The sequence below is a fragment of the Toxoplasma gondii genome, chromosome XII (genome assembly GCF_000006565.2).
Source record: "Toxoplasma gondii ME49 chromosome XII, whole genome shotgun sequence".
Taxonomy (NCBI): Eukaryota; Apicomplexa; class Conoidasida; order Eucoccidiorida; family Sarcocystidae; genus Toxoplasma; species Toxoplasma gondii.
The window spans coordinates 4,298,448-4,315,262 of NC_031480.1; the positions used below are offsets into that span (position 1 = coordinate 4,298,448).

At 54.6% G+C, this 16,815-nt stretch overlaps 2 protein-coding genes across 2 annotated transcripts; one reads left to right on the forward strand and one right to left on the reverse strand.

Annotated features, from left to right (window-relative positions):
• Positions 1 to 193: 193 nt before the first annotated feature.
• TGME49_249010 (hypothetical protein) lies at positions 194 to 4,418 on the reverse strand. The gene has a single exon (XM_002367204.2). The coding sequence runs from the start codon at positions 2,304 to 2,306 to the stop codon at positions 684 to 686; it is 1,623 nt and encodes a 540-aa protein (XP_002367245.1). The 5' UTR covers positions 2,307 to 4,418; the 3' UTR covers positions 194 to 683.
• Positions 4,419 to 7,153: 2,735 nt separating this feature from the next.
• On the forward strand, positions 7,154 to 15,696 carry TGME49_249020 (kinesin motor domain-containing protein). Its single transcript, XM_002367205.2, has 6 exons — positions 7,154 to 7,688; positions 8,361 to 8,723; positions 9,265 to 9,737; positions 10,030 to 10,336; positions 10,807 to 10,926; positions 11,687 to 15,696. Exons 1-6 carry the CDS (start codon positions 7,472 to 7,474, stop codon positions 14,515 to 14,517), a joined length of 4,311 nt encoding a protein of 1,436 aa, XP_002367246.1. The 5' UTR covers positions 7,154 to 7,471; the 3' UTR covers positions 14,518 to 15,696.
• The last annotated feature ends 1,119 nt before the right edge of the window (positions 15,697 to 16,815 follow it).

Below are 16,815 nucleotides of genomic sequence, written 5' to 3' on the forward strand. Positions count from 1 at the left end.
ATGGCGCCCGCTCGTGTAGTAAACAGGACCTCGAAATCAATTCTTTGTGTGGAACTGCGGGTGAATGACAACCGTGGGCTAGCGCCGCCGTATAATGTACTAACGGAGAGGAAAACGAAGCAAACGCGGACGCTGGGCCACTAGTGGGAGAGGTAATCACACCCGCTCGGTCTGTGGCGTTGTAAGTCAAATGCTTCAACGAAGGAACTGCGTACTCAAGTTTGTGAATCGAGTTTAAATGGAGGGCACATCGGCTTATACAACTGGATCGCTTTTGCGAGTAGCGGATCAATCAGTTTTCATTAAATGCACCCTCCTGCAGTTGGCTGCAGTTGGTCCTCCCCACGGATGCCCCACGATCACCTCTCTTCCAATAAACATCGAAAGCCTGCCCATATGAATACGAGTATTCAGTGCAGTTCGTTGCGGCAACTACATTCCCGTACGCTGTAAACTACAACCTACGAAGATAAACGGTGCCCTGGTACGCTTGAACGGCGGCACGAACTCTTGTGGCGAACAACGAACGGAAACGGACGGACTGACGAGAGCTTCAGAAGAAAGCATTTTCTCCCTCGACTTCATATTTCTCTCGGATGCTCACCTCTATCTAGACATCGAAGGAATGGAACTTTCGTTCTTTTGCACTAACTGACCCGTTTACTCTTGTTCGTGTTCCCCCATCAAGCGTCTGCTCGCGCGAACATGAGTGTCGTGACAATTTGGCCCTCAACACCGCCGAATTTGAAGGCTTTGTGACGCAGTTGGTCCAGGACTTGAAAAAACGGTTTGTCACCGTTTTCCCGCTCGCAAAAGAAGCTTTCCAACTCTTCCCGTGTGCAATTGCAGGACGTAAGACAGAGGAGGCCTCGAGCGGGTAGGAGCGCCCAAATCCGCTGCACGTACACCTTCGGTATTTTCAGCAGATAGAACACATCAAAGGTGCCCTTGTCGTGAATGATTGGGAACTGAGGGAGAGCGTGGAGGATAGACAATGGCTCACTATCCTTGTGGCCACCTTCGACGGCCTCCCCGCAGCACCAAAAAAGCCTGCCGACGCGCTCAACACCTCCCGAAGTGTCTCGGCACTTCGATTTGAGTTCTCGCCACCGCTCTGATGTGGGGGCTTCCTTTTCCGTGGAATCTGCTCCATCACTGCGTTTCGACTCTCTGTCGCTCTCCTGGGTATCGTTGCTAATGTCGTGGGACGCTGTATTGAGGGAGTCGGAGGCCGCTTTCTCCGCTCGTCGCGTTTCTCGTTCAACGCAGTGCCTCCTTCTTGCACTCTGATAGACTCTGCAGAGCCATCCAGGCGCCTTCGCGTCAGTCGGCGACTTCGCACCTGATAACGCGGGCAATTCTCCGGCTCCGCCTAGCGGGCTCACCTTCCTCAAGTCCACGAGGGCCAAGCACACGTGGGGGAAACGATAAGAGACGACGGCTTCAGGCATGTCAGCTGTCGAGGAAAGGAGAGACCTGTCGTGGCAGCCTTCACCCCTCTGATCCCCTACCGTTTGTCCAGATGACTCTCTGGCGCGAAGGGTCTTCCGCCGGCGTTGGCGGTGCTTCTTGCGATGCAGCACTCTGCTTACGTTTTGGCGGGCCAGCTGGATGGCCGCCGCGCTGTAGTCGACGCCAGCTAGCGCCGTGAATCCACGACGAAGGAGACGGAGAAGAAATATACCATTCCCGCAACCCACATCTAGAATCGGTATTTGCAGGTGCCGAGTGGCTGCATCTGTTCCTTCTTCCGTCTCCGAATTAGCAGCGAGTTCGACACCAGCATTTCCGCTGGCAGCGCTGGGAACCCTCCCTTCGCTGAAAAGCTCCTGAGTTTTCGACAGAAGCCAGTTCGCGATGGCCTCGCTCTGCGCCTCAAACCATTCTTCGCCGTTGCCTTCGTAGACTGTCGTGGTGTCGCTGTCCGCGCTATCATCGGGGTCGGTACCCTCACCTGACAGACTTTCTTCCGCATCCCCACCGCATTCGCTGCCACAGGGTGAGGCCAAATGCAGCTCTTGTTCGTACAATTCTTCCCAGTAGTCGCGCAAGGCAGGCAGGGGAAGGTCTCCTCGCTCCCCTTCGCCGTCACGACAGCCCGACGAGTCGGCGCAGGTGGTACGGGTCACTTCCCCGCGGAAACTTCTTTCGCTTTCACAATCACGAGAGGGGGAAGGAATATTTGAATCTGCTGGTGCGGAACTTAAATCTTTTCCGGCATCGGGCAGCAGACTCTGTGGACTGCCCGACTGCTGGTGTGACACTATGGAGGAGATACCATTCAACGGCTTCCGTTGAGGTACCATGGCTGCCGACGGAAAACACGAAAATGGTGCGGATCCTCTCGGAGTAAATGAAGCTTTTAGTAGGAAATCAAATGGGAGATTCTCACTGAATGTGCGCCTCTCGTGAGTCAGGCCCCGACAGAGGTCTTGGCGAGAAGCACTCGAGATGTGCGTTATCCAAGGTAATGAAAGAAGCGCAAAGCAAGAGAGGAACGAAGCTTACGGTGCTGGGACGTTTTCTGGGTGTCAAGGAAGTGGACCAACGGAGCCGTAAATCCAAACAAGACGTGCAAGCATATCTCTCCCACACGTCTCAACTCACGGAAGTGTTGTCAAGTTTGCATGCAGTCGAACAGAAAAGCTCGCTCGTACGCTAGATTGACGCCACAGTTGCATGCCTCAACGGTAGACACGGGGCCCTCCCAACCGGCTTTCTCGTCCGTGGAGCAGCGCCGTTTGAGGCAGTTGTATGATTGATTGTTGCAAGTCATCGTTTCGTGAAACCTAGAAATGACACCGCAACATCATGCAATCCCGGATGTGGGTCCTGGCTTTGCTGTGTCGGAGGAAGGTCACCGGAAAGTGAGACAACGAGCTTCCGGATCACGCTATGCCAGCAAATGGTGGTCGCTTGCCCTGACCAGCGAACAAGACATGCACTTGTCTGTCCATTTTCTGTCACCGTGTCGTCCTTGGGTGATTCAAGCTAGAAAACATCTACTAAAAAACCGTCTGCCTTGCCTGCGAAAGGATCAAGGAGGGTTACGTCGGATTCAAGCAAGCAAGTTAGGAAAATCGACGGTGCCCGGCAGCGTCGCGGTCTGGACACGAGCCAGGTGGTGGCGTGCGCTACTCTACGCCTCTGAAAAGTGGGGAATGTGTCCTGTACATGCTCATAAGAGTGGGAAACAAAGTAGGGATGAGGGCAAGCAGGGACTTGGGGATACCTTTATTCCCGGTAATGGCGTGCGTTGTGACGGCGCTGCAGTATAGTCCCAGAATAGGCCACGAACTGGCCCCCTCCGTCTCTCCCGCTAAAGCTGCTGAAGAGGTTCTGTCACGCGATGGAGCCGGTGAACGCCGTGGTTCTTACGAAGGCCATGGAAATGAGTCAAGGGGTTTATCAGGAATCGATGCACCAGGTGATTCAGGTAGCTCACCCTCTCTCTTTCGCCGACTATACACTGTGTTCTTTCGTCGTCGGCGGCCGAAGAGGGAGGTTTCGCCTGAGCCCCATAAAACGTGTCCAGAATGTGCGAAGCTAGAAGCCGACATTGCAAGGGATGTACAGGAAGAACAAGAGAGACGTCGAGAGGAAAGCCGTCTGTTACAAGCGTTGCACAGGAAGGAATCTGATTTTTGGAAATCGACCCAACAGAAAGATACAGGTGGTGCTGGGGGCACGGAGACGAGACAGTCACAGCAGCTTGCATCGGAATTAAAGGAACTGAGAAGAAGGCACACGGCAGTCGTCGAAAAAAGGCTGGACTTTGAGAGGAGGAGGTGTGAGAGAGAGACGAATTGTCAGCGAAGAGAAGAAGCGGATTTGGTTCAAGAAAGATCGAGGCGTTCAACGCTGCGGAAAGAGCAGTATATCCGCAGCGCGAACCGACGGGCTGAACGACAGCGTGTATTTTTCCAGAATGAATCAGCAAATGCACGCTTTCTCGCTACGGCGACTCTGTCCTTAATGCGGCAGCAGGTGAGGGGAGGTTCTGATCCTTCGGTGGCAAATATCGTAGCAAGTTTGCAGGCGCTTCGTCTTGTTCCACCCGTAACCAAGGGGGAGCGGCGTGGACCAGGATCATAAAAGCAGGAATATGTTTTTTAAGTGGGTCCTCCATATGGTAGTTCCCTTTTCCCCAGTTTTTTGTGGCGAATCCGTTCGTGGTCTCCAAAGTCCTGCGAACAGTGTCGATGTAGTGCATCAAATCATGTAGTTACCAGGATATCGACATCAAGAATTTGGGCGGCCAAGTGGATGTATGGCAGCTTTGGACCCACACAGATGTGATGTAGGATACTGTCGAAGCCAACTTGAAAGTTGAACCCCATGTGGGACAGTTTTTTTAACTGCGGCTGTATTATGACGGTCCAGAGGTAGGCGAATCTGAATCAAATGTTATCAAAGGCTGACCAGCAGACTTGTGGAACGCGGTGGATCTTGTTTTAACGGAGCCACAGACGTTTTCTCATAGGATGGGTCCGCTACGTGTAGCGGGGCAAGCATATTTTACACAGAAATCTGACCTGGGTTTCTGAAGGAGACTGCCTCCCTCCCATCGCCACGGTAGATTTACAACTCCCCACGAGTTGAGCCTGAACAATGACGATATGTCACCGCTCGCTTCCTCACTCCCTTTGCGAGCTTCACCTCTGCAGCAGCATTAGTTCAACCATCCAACCCACGATCTTTCTCTGCAGTAAGTGGCACGGCCTGACGTAAAATCCTGTTCCGTCGGAGTACGCGTTGTGTTTTCTGATGTCGCTTCGAGTTTGGTCGGCTACAGCTTTGGCGTGAAGAAGGAGCATAGACAATTCACGGTACCTCGGAGGAGTCCTGCTTGCTCTCACTTCCAAGCGCTTGTTCCTTAGATATGCCTGCAATGTCTACAGCAGACGCAAAACACTTTGCTGTCCGTGGTTTTCCGTGGCTCAAATGTGGGTGTAGAGAAGTTGAAGAACGTCCAAGGCTTCCGTAAAATTTACTCTCAAATGCTACGCTGTGTGGTAAAGCATACATGTGCCACTTTATAGTGGTGGGCTGGGAATTTTGACATCCTTCTACTTCGGTTGACGAGACATTCGAGCCGTAGAAGGCAGAAGACCAACTGATGCTATGTAACGCAAACATGTTACACTGCGTGCGTCCCGAACGCCTGCGAAACGTCGCTCTAAATTTCAGCGAGCCGTCAGCACAGAGAGGGAATCAGCAGTGAGATTTGCGCAGGGAACTCGCCATATTGGTCGATGATCAATTCGAAAATAAGGAACTGTCACTTGTGGAGTAGCACCAACAGAGAGATTGGTGGAGAGCCACGCTGGCACAGGCACCTTTCATCTACCAGTGCCACGTTGCCGCCACGCGTCGGTGCACTCAGCAGCTCTCTGTCGTCAAGGGCTGAACCACACGGTTCCACAGAAGAGCATCACTGGCCTGCACGCAGAGCAGCGACACTGTGGGACATGTAGCGCAGACGGCACCTGGGGAAGGAATTCAGCACAACAGGAATGCCGTCTGGCTCCTCGATGGACGTGCGGCTTCACTCAAGTAAGCCAGAGTGGACTGACAGTAGTCGACGATCCTTGAGACAATGCGACTGTCTGGTGTAATCTGCTGCTGAGTGTGATTTCGGACGGTGTACATTCCCATGTGCAGTGTGTACTTTTGCTATCTCACACCGCAGGCCCACAGCGTTGTCCCACGAGAGTAGATGTTTAACGAGTGCACTACCATGCTTGCGAGTGTCAAACGACTCCACTGCACAGCGAGGCATCCTTAGACATTTCAAAGATTCAGTGACAACGGCACAGCCACCCCGCGAGGACAAATGTAGCAGAGCTTGTCTGAAGTTATGGCGCTCCACCGCTAGCCACAACCCGACCTTTGTGCCTGTTTACCCACAATAACAATTCGAGGTGTTGGGGATATCTATGATATTGGATCAATGGTAGGCTTGTTATTCTTGGACTGCAATCAAAGGTACCCTGGCACTGCTGGCAATTGAGCGTCGTTTTGACGTGGACCTTGTGAAAGCAGCTATCGTGCCGGGCACACAGGGACGGACTCAAGAGGACACACTTGAGAAACAACATTGGCGCTTCAGAAAACAGTATCTATACAGTTGTCGTGTGGCCGATGAACTGAACGGAGCATCCATGCTGTGGCTTTGACAAGAAGAGACGCAGGAGGTGGAGAAAAGGAGGTCGCGTCACCCCTCGGACAGAGGCAATCCTTCAGTTTCAGCGAGAGCATTTTGCAGACATAGGACAGGGTAACCGCTAGCATACTTTGAATTAGGGGCAACTTGTACAGGCCGCGCGTTTTAATCCCTTTTTCACTTTACAAGAGTCCTCTGTTTCATGTCTCGCAAGATTCGGGTAAGTCTCTTTAGAATTGCGTTAGGGGGAAAGGGGAAAAGCTGTTCTCTGCGGGACCTCCCGTTGCCGGGCATGCACACATTTTACGGTGCCCTCCACCCCTTTGCTAGCTGAAGTACGACAGTCTGGAAAAAAAGTGTAGAAATGGAACGGAAGACCTCTTCCCCAATTATTTCTGGTCTGCTGCGTCTGCCTGGTTTTGTGGAGGCTCCCCAAAGACAGAGACTTGTCGGCTCCTGTGTTCATTTCCGTCTGGGAAATTTCCCAGATGCACACATCACGGAGGTCTTGTGAAACGCACCCACGTCGCGCCCTGTGAATCCTTGAATGACGAGAAAATCCTACCCCTTTACACTACTGAAAACGTAGGGAAAAGTGTGTGGTTCAACTTTATACCCTAAGTTAGCCACCTATCGGACGTTTGTCTTTTTCTGACTGGTTAAGGTAGAGGCCACTGCTCTCTCTTCATCAAGCCGCCCACGTTTGGGCTGTAGACTTTTCGAAGTTTCGCTGTAGCTGGCCCTCTTCAGCCACAGCTTTTCCACTACGGCCGTCCACTTCGCCAACCTCAAGAAGTCCTTTCTCACCGAAAAGCTTTGCCTTGTTCGCCTCTCTGCGCTGCCGCGCAGTTTCTCGAACCTCGGCACTCGTGCCAGAGCCGGAAGTGTGGCGACGTCGTCACTCCCGTACGTCTGTAGCGCTTCTTTGCTACGAGGGCACACTTTGCTTCAAACAGACTTGAAAACTGTGTACCGGTTTTCATGTGAGTCAACGATTCTTGGCGAATCCGAATTTGTTGTCCATTTCCTGTTTCGAAGAGGTTGAAGTCTGCCAACTGCTCGTGGACCTCTACTCACGGGTTTCTTGGAGAGGGCTAGACGATCCAGGCGAACTTTCGACACTCTCTGGCACAGGAGAGTCTCTCCATGAAGCATCGACGTAGACAGCGTCCGGAGGAACTAGGTCTTGATTGGACAGACGGGTGACGCCGAGAAATCGACTGTCCCGGGAAGAGCCCGAAGGCACCCGTTTTGACTCCGTCACACAGAGCAAACTAGAAGCGGCGTCTCGTCGAAGATGCGCCAATGGCTTCTGTGGACAATGCAGCTATTCAACCGCCAAAGCGGAGCAGCGAGACAGGGGGGCGCTGGGATAGCGGCCTGTCCTCGTCTCCCGAGGCCGACGCTTCAGGACACTCGTCCTGTCGAAGGATGACGCCAGAGACCGTGAATGACGGAACGTCTCTAGGCTTTTTAGAGCCGGAGCTGTTGTCGGCTGGATCGTCTCGTGTGCGCGTTGCAGGTAAGTGTGCATTCCTCAGTCTTGCGGTATTTGTCTGTACAGAGGTACCCACCGGGGAAACCGCCCGACGGAGTGATGGGCACTCCGCACTGCCAGGGCAGAGGTCGTTTTCCGCTTTCCGAGTTTTCTAGCTGATGGAGAAGATCTCGGGGTTGGTACTTAAGGACATAGTTGACCTCAGCACAGGAAGTGAGGCCTCGAGCCCACTTGCCCCAGTGTGTGGAAGAAGGGTGGCGAGCTGGTTAGCCGTCGTCGTGCTTTCAACTCGAGCGAGTCGAGAAGCGCCCACCGTCATCGTGAGGGAGCATCACTGATCGAAGCGCCCCGTTTCCTCTGCTCTCTCGCGCTTGCAGTGTTCTGAAGGCTTCTGTTCTGTGGTTGCATTGCACAGGCACCGGTCGCCCGTTCCCTGCCATATGAAAGCGAGCGTGTCCAGTGCCGGGGGGGGGGGCCTGTGGGCTGATGCCATAGACTAAGAAAGTCCCGCGTCTGTCGCTGTGTTAAGCATCCCAGTGAGAAGTGGCGTACAGCACTCGTAAGGAACTTGATTTCCGCGTGCAACCAACGCGAACTCGCGTTGGTTACACGAAACAAACTGTCCGACAACTGTTCGGCTCCTCTATCACAACCAGGGGTGTCTCCGTTTCTGTCACTCGGCTTTTCTGTCTCCAGTCCGCATTCGAGGCTATCCGCCGGATGCTCCTCCACCTCCACAGACTGTCGTCCTGCGCATGTTGAACGATGAGACACTGCAGCTGAGTCGTCCTGCAGGCTTTTCCGCCAGCGCAGCTGCTGCCGCTGCCGCCGCGGCAGCCGGGAACTACCTAGGAAGCTCCAGCGTTGTGCGGTGCGGGACTCTGCCTCGGAACGCGGGAGTGTGTAGCGGGAGCACCCCTTGCTACCTCTCTTCCCAGAAAGAGTGGACGCAGGAGTACTCTTTCGACAGAGTCTTCGGCCCTGCCGCTACGCAGGAGGAGGTGTACGTCAAGACGACCCAGTTCCTGTTGCCTCATGTCGTTCATGACGGCGTCCACGGTGAGCGATGTTCTCCCGATTTGTGTGTGTCTGCACCCCGCCAAGGCGGGCTCTTTCGTCGGCTTTTTGCCCCGAGGGGGGGGGCGACAGCAGCAGTAGTCTGCTATTCCCTCTAACAAAGGCTGAGCACCTTTGCTGACGCCGGGTGCGCCCCAAGCGCATGTTCCTGACTCGGATTGGAGCAGTTCGTGGCACTCCAGAAAGCACTCGGAGGCTCTGCTTTGTTGCCGCAGTGTGCGGCCTCTTACCTGTTGTCTCCACAAGACACACGCAAAGGGACGGGTCACTGGAGGGTTCCTGATGCACCACTCTTTCTGCAGCTGTACTCTGATTTCCGAAAGGGGTGCTCCTGCTGCTGCAGTTGAACTGTTCGAGCGTCTGTGAATCAAAAATACGGTGGTCCGCGAAACAGCTGCGCGACTGTGCACGACATTTCCCCTCAGGGGACCTGATCTTGAATACCTAAGACGGGAGCCCCCATGTTTATGGGCCGTCTTGTAATCGCCGTCATTGCTGCAACTGTTTTGTTCTGTTTTTTCAGCGACGGTCTTTGCCTATGGAGCTACGGGGGCGGGGAAGACGCACACCATGCTCGGCACAGACCAGCAGCCGGGAATTATGAGACGCGCAGTGCAAGACATTTTCTTTCTGCTTGAGCAGCTGGAACGTTTCGGCAAAGGCTCCGCACCGACAACTTGTACGCGAGCGGCGAGTGGCCTGCACGCAAAAGGCCGGTGCGAAGCTTGCCCAGGGTGCGCCATTCACCAGAGCTCCACGGTTCACGTCTCGTATCTGGAAGTATACAACGAGAGAATCCGAGATCTTTTAGATCCCAGTCGAGTCTCCCTAGAAGTCCAGGAAGACTCAGGAAAGGTTCGTGTGAGCAACCTATCCGAGCACCCAGTCGCGGGGCCTGAGGACGCCCTGGCCCTTCTCGCGCAAGGAAACAAAAACCGCTGCTGTGCGGCGACGGCGGCGAACTCGACGAGCAGCAGATCTCACGCCATTTTCCAGGCAAGTGTCGCGCAAGCAAAAGAGACCCGTGGTTCAGATTCACTCTCTTCGTCTTCGGCTCCTAGGACCGTCGCAGTTGTTGTCGCGGCGGCAGAGGGATGGAAAAGTCAGTAGCTCGATGCGTGATAACTTCCGCCGCACTGGGAATGCGAAGTGGGTGTACCCGGGTGCACAGTCAGTGAGTAGCAAAGGCGATGTTCCACGCTCTCAGGGGGCAGAACCTCCGAAGGATTCCCTCAGACACTGTCTTCCCCCCACACCACGCGAGTCTCTGTCCCATGTGTGGTCTCAGCTGGTCGTGAAGAGCGAGTGGCTTAGCAAAACCAAGGGCACTTTCGCCAAGACCGAGGCGAAGCTGTCTCTCATCGATTTAGCTGGCTCAGAGCGAGCGTCCGCGACAGTCAATCGGGGCCACCGGCTGCAGGAAGGCTGCCACATCAACCAGTCTCTCTTGGCTCTGGCGAACTGCATCAACGCCCTCCACCTGCGACAGCAGATGGAACGCGTTGCTTCAGGAGCTTCCGGCAAGGCGGCCAAATGCCCAACTGGGTCGTCGAAACCCGACGCCGTGCCCGCGAGTGGACTTTCGGCCATGTCAGGTAGGACAACTGAAGCGCCGCGGTGCGGCTTCTTTCCGCCAAAGAAGGCAGGAGCAAATGTGGTCAGGGGGATGCATCAGTAGAGTGTAGAGCGCAGCAGAGTCCGTAGACAAAGTCCCGACGTCGCTCTCTACGCCGAAGGGTCGACGTCCACATATTGTCAAGCCTCTGCTTCCCAATCGATTCCATGTAAAACCTACAATTCGCATGTTTGGTGGACATCTAGCCGCTCCTGTACACGCATCGAGGATGTATTGATTTGTCGCAGGCTCGGTCTCTTCAGTCGCCCACAAGCGGAGTCCGACACCCAGTGGCAATGACTTCCCATAGGGAGGCGTGGCGTGTGCACAAAGTATTTCCAGACAACGAATAGGTTTCTGTCGACCTCGAGAGTCGCGTGAGACATGATCCCCTCCAGGTAGAACGTCTCTGAGCTGGAAGACCTTCGATACATGTCCATGCTTCTTCAGGTCCGGTCTTCGTGAACTACCGAAACAGCAAACTCACGCACCTGCTCAAGTCGTCCCTAGAGGGTCACTGCCTCGTGGTGATGATTGCCAACGTCCACTTCACAGCTTCAGCCTACGCGGGTGAGCAGCTCTCCAGCAGACGCGCCAGAGGCCAGAGTTCGTAACGTTCGTTCCCGGCAGGGGAACGCACATTTTGGAATCGAAAAAACTCTGGTTTTGATTAGATTTAACAAATAGTCTAATGCAGATTACTTTTAAGACCGGAGAGTGCGCTTAGAACTATCCTTCTGAAGAACTCGACGCTTTCCCTTTGGAACTTCAAGCGGAACGTTTTTTTCAAAGTGACGGAACTGTTCTCTGAGTAGTCAAAGCTGTGACTGACCGTCAGTACGGAGAGATCTTGTTCCAAGCAATGTCTCCGCGGCGTAGGGACGCCATCAACTGACGAGGACCTTCCGGGACCGACGACAGCCCAGTTTTTTTCTTCGGCACAGCCGAGAAAGACAAGGAAGCACATCAACGTCTTTTTGCGACTGTTTTGCTCACACGTCTCCCGATCTGGCTCCGTTTTTTGACCAGAGGTGCCACTCGGAGGGCGGTCACTTTGCATTCCAGGGCGTTTATACGTCAGACACGAGCGTGCAGGAACTCCGTTGTGCCAGTCTATATTGAGGGTTCGGAAATTGTTGTCCCCGACTCGGCAGACACTTTAGATAGAGGGGAAGCGGTTTGTCCGTGAACAGAGTTCCAGTAGCAGTTTCAAAAGTAGCCATACGTGTATATTAACGTTATAATAAGTGAGACGTTCAGGGATAATCTATATCCGATTCTTTCGACGTTTCTCTGCGTTGTGCGCGTCGTTTTCGTGCATCTTTCGCAGAAAGCAACAACACACTCAAGTACGCAAATCGGGCAAAGAATCTGAGGGTGAATGCGGGGGGTCTCCGCGGTGCGGGACTGGTGGGGGCCGCGTCGACGTCACAGGACAAGGCCCGCCTTCTGCGGCTCGTGCACGAGCAGGCGCAGCAGCTCAAAGAGGAGCAAGAAAAGTCGCTTTCTCTGGAGCAGAAGTTAGAGGCAGCACGTCAGGAGAATCAAGGTCTCCGACAAGAATTGCAGCGAAAAGGTCTTCAGGTGGAGAAGCTGCTACGCCGATACCAGGAGCTCAAAAAGGCACGCATGCAGGGTCCCGGTGCCCCGGAGGCAACCAAAGAGAATCGGGAGTCCAATACGCGGTGTTCGTCCAAACGCGATTTCTCCTCGTGTAATCCAAAGGACCTCGAATGTCTGAGCGACAGAGAAAATGCAGAAGATGTGTGCATGTCGTCTTCGACGCCCAAGAGGCAGTTCATCACACGACCGGACTCACTACAAGGTTGTGCGTGTTTTGTCTCCTCCAAGGGGGAGACTGGAGATGAACTAGCTCTTTCCGCGAATGTGCAGTGTCCCGTTAAATGCTCGGGAAACGTTGTGGAAGCCTCTCCCGCATCCACCCCGCTTCGGCCATGTGTCGGAGGAACCCCCTCTCGCCCCACCGGAGAGGCCGAGAGTGATTCACTTCAGTCGGTTGACCCCAAGAGACCCAGTCGACAGTTACGGTCTGCCGAAAGGAGCCGAACGAGGCGCGCGGGGATGTACTCACTCAAAACCACTGGAGAGAACTCGGAAGCAAGCCCCGGGGTCGAGGCAGCTCACAGTGTTGGATGCCCTGCGCGACCTCCGTCCCCCAGCAGCGCCTCACTGCGCCGCTCGCTGCGTCTGGCCAGTCTGCCAGAACGCAGAACCTACGAAGCACAGTGCTCGTGCTGTGACGGCTGGCGTGGAGATGACCAGCGGGCGTCTGAGGCTACGCTGCGGAGACAGGACCGGGAAAATGTTGGGCACCCGCAGGACCACGACACCAAGAGCGAGCCGAGCACATCTCTCCGTCGAGACGTGGACAAAGGTCTGTCGGTCGCTTCTCCGACGCCCCTCTCTGCCCGGCGAGAACGGAAACGCGGCGCGTCCTGCTGCGACAGCGCACTCTTCACGACCGCTGTGCCAACACCAGCGACTTCGGGGATTCCTCCGACCTCTCCGTCCCCTGCAGAAGCGTCTGACAAGCAGACACTGGCGCCTGCCGAGTTTCCCTTGCTGTATGGGTTGCGAACATCTCCGAAAGAATTGCCCTCGGACTGTCCTGAGTATCCGCGTGGGCAGGGCGGAGCGGGAGCTCACGCGCGCTGTCACCGTAAGGCGGGACCGGTGAGTGAACAGGACAGTGGCGGATTGCGGTCTGTGGATCTCGAAGCAGCCGCCGCAGCCGTAGAGGAATCTCCGGAGAAGTGCACAAAAACCGAGACGCTTCTCCGGCGAGGTGGCCGCCTTCCTCGGACTGGCAGTCGGGGGGCAGGGGGAGCTGGAGGGCGCAAGGCGATCGGGACGACTGGGCGAGGTCGGGCACCCATCTCGACGCATGCAGCGCCTGCCTGCGCCTCGAGCCTCAGCAGTCGAGGCGGGAGGAAGGGGGTGCTCCCCTCAAAAGAGCCCAACAAAAACTGCCGGATCGGCACGTTTCTGAAGGAGACGACGAAAGGCCCCACTTGCCGGGGGACGGCTCCTGTAGGAGCGCCGCAGCACCAGGCGAGGAGTGCTGACAGGAGGAGGGGAAACAGTCGCGAACGGCGAGGAGACGCCAACCTTGACTGGAGAGCGCCGGGCGAGGACAGGCAGGCCGCAAAGGAGGAGGGACAGCTCCACGCAGAGAGCAGCTCGAAAGACAAGATCTCGCTGCATCCGGCAACGCGTAGCAGCGCCAATGTGGAGACAAGCAGAGAATTGAGGGCTCTCCGATCTGACTTCGGCTGGCAGTCACGAGAGAAGAAACGACGAAGAATCCGGGACATGTCGGCAGCGAGCAGCACCACGGCAGAGGATCGTTCATTGCTCCGCGCGCAAATGGCGACCAAAGACAGCCTTTCTCGCTGTCGAGCCAAGCGAGTGACGGGCGAAGGTGTTGTGCGGAATGCTTCATGCCTTCGTGTCGAGACCACGATGGGAGAGGTATATCTGCCGCGGTCGGTCGAAAGCCAGGCAAGAGGCAATGTCATGCAAGAGCCTACAGCGCTGGAAGCCAGCACCACGCGAGAACCTTCCGTCATGTCTGACACCTGGAGTTTCGCCTCCGAGTCAAGTTTCACGAAACCCATGCAGTCGCGTCACAGTTTGTGCGAAAGTGAAAGTGGTGCAGCCGCTGAGGCATCGAACGCAGCGGAGGGACCTACCTCATCGGCTGCGAGAGATCGCCCGTTGCTCACAGCTGAGAGGCAGTTGCAAGTCTGCCACCAATCAACGGGGGCTGGTACAGCCCATTCAGACACAGCTACGCGTCGCCCCAATCGGTCTGCAGACGGGAGCTCCAACGCGCGCTTGGGAAATGTAAAAATTCCTGTTTGTAGCAGCAGCGACCGAAGTGAAGCCTTTCGGAAGACCAGCCAGTCCGCATGCGGTCCAATTAAGCGCCCCGATGCGGCAGGATGCTCGATTCCGACGACTCCTCTTCTCGAAGCCGGTGCCACGGGTGGGCTCGCCATGAAGGAAGGAGAAAAGCTTATCTCTTCTCGCAGTGGCGACGGAGGGAAGAGTGTGAAACCGTGTGATCTCGGGGCACGGTTCGGCTGTCTGAAGAGCAGAAGCACCTTACAGGGTGGCGCCGAATCCACAAGCAGATAAGCGCCGACTCGGGGCTCGGAAGGGACGTGCGCAGCTGGCTGTAGTGGGCGCGGGAACAGGCACTGACCCAAGTGCCGCAGCGATGACAGATCAGGTATTTAGTTCTTTGTTTAAGCAGAGAGCAGTGGATAAGCAGGACGGGGGGGAGCGCTACCTAAAAAGAATGGATAGTTATCACCCAGGCTGTGTGTGCAGTGGCCCAGCTACACGGCTAGTGTCAATTAATGTAAGGTTCAACGGCTAAGGCGTTTTCCAGTCCAGATATCCGGCAGCTCGGTAGTGGGAAAAGGACACACGCGTGACAAGCAACACTTTGACGCGGAAAAGATTTCGAGGCCGGATTGGATGGTAGGCCTCTCTCCCAAGGGTAGGCTTCGTCATTGATCTTACCACTCATTGAGTCGGAGAACTGCGATCTACCCAGGCTGTTCGAAGGCAACGAGTTCGGCTGCGTTAGTAATCTCTGGAGTGTGATGAGCAGGAAGAGTGAAGACAGTTTTTACGGCGCCCTTTGATGGTTAGTATATCCCAGCGGCAATACAGGACTTCACCACGGTTATAGAATTCACGAGACGCAGGCGGACCTGGCGTAGGCAAGCAGGTGCCACGAAGATTTTGAGAGTTGTCTTTTGGGACGTCCGAATAGACAGAGGAACGAAGGAGATAACTCCGGGCGCATGACGGGGCGGATGCGTTAACGTAGCGAAACGCAATCTTTGAATATGATGCCAGCTTCATGTACGGGGAGCGTCATCTTTGAGGAAAGAAGTATCGCCCAGAAGCTGCGGAGTGTGGGGACCGCAGCGATTTGCCACACAAGGAAAGAGTAGACAGTCAAAAGCCAGCAATAAGGTAGCGGGTAACTGACAAAGACAGAGTTCCTACTAGGCCACGACGATGGGTCGTCTGCTTGATCTGTTGACACATAATGTCCAAACTCCCCCGACACGCTTCAACAATTCACGGAGTTGGCCACACTGAGTAGAGCCGGCGAGTACATGCGGGTGAAGAAGCGTGCGAACTGTGCCTGTTGTTTTTTGTCGAGGAATTCCTGTGTTTACAGGGGGTTACCGAAGCCCTCATCCACTATCGCGAATTTTTGCCCAGTGCGCACAGTATACACGGGGAATGCTTTGCCGACAGGATCTCTCGTGAACTCGTACAGTAATCTATCTGCAAAAATCAGTGCTTCGGAGTTCTAGAATCTTGTGAAGACCGTTTTGCATAAATACCACTTTCTTCTGGCCTCGGAGGTGGTTCTTCTGACGCCGTACGTCTGCTGCAAACTGGAGTGACTGCAATACTAGGCAATCAAGCCCACACGAGTGACAACGTAGCTGAAACCGAATCAAGGCGGTGGATTCATTTCTATGTGGGTGTTTATCTCGAGGTAGCTACATGTATGTTCGCAACAATTAAGAGATATCAGGACGGACAAAATCCTAGAGTCTACGCAGCCTTTGTGTAGAGGACACGACAGCTTCCGCATGTGGTTATATGTACCCTCTTCCAAGCCGCACGTTTCTGTAGGCGATGCACATCGTAAGCATCTCCACAATTCCTCTCGTATGCTGTTAGAAACAGGCATTCTCCGCGTCACCAGAAGGGACTCGCAAAGCAGGTATATCGTGGAGACCTGCTGTTAACTACGGAAGACTGCGCAGTGGCTTTCTGATTGTCGAAAAGCTGATACTACGCCTATTCGGGAGAAACCCGTGGATTCACCTCTTCATTACGACTTGCAGTGTCATAAATTGCTCTAATATGGTCGTTCAGTTTTTCCTCTAATCGAGGACACTAGCTGGGTACCTGCATTTTCGCGGCTGCGCCACAACACGCCCAGCCTGACAAAGAACGAGGTGGAAACATGATCAATTTTTTCGCAGAACACGGCAGGCATAGAGATGAAGTCATACGTTCTAAGGCGAACACCGGGGAATTGTGCTGCTATGCACAAGCTTGTGCCCTGTGCCTCCTGTCACAGCAACAGCCTCTGTTTGACGCCGGGGCGGTTGCTGGCTTTTCGAAGTGCCCACAACAGAGATACTTCCTCAACTGAAGTGGTTTGCTGTCCTTTGTCTGCCGCCGGACAAAACAAGACAGTTTTTCGGTGGCAACAAAAAAACTCACGCCGTTACCAATGTCCCATGCGAATGCTGCCGCTGTGTCTGCTGAACCCAGAAGTGACAGGTGTGTGCCTGGGAGCTACATTTAACACTGTTTGCCACTTCGTTGTGAAGTACCAATGAAGAATAGTTGAGAAAGCTTCTCGATAGTGTTCGAGCTCTCTTTCGATTT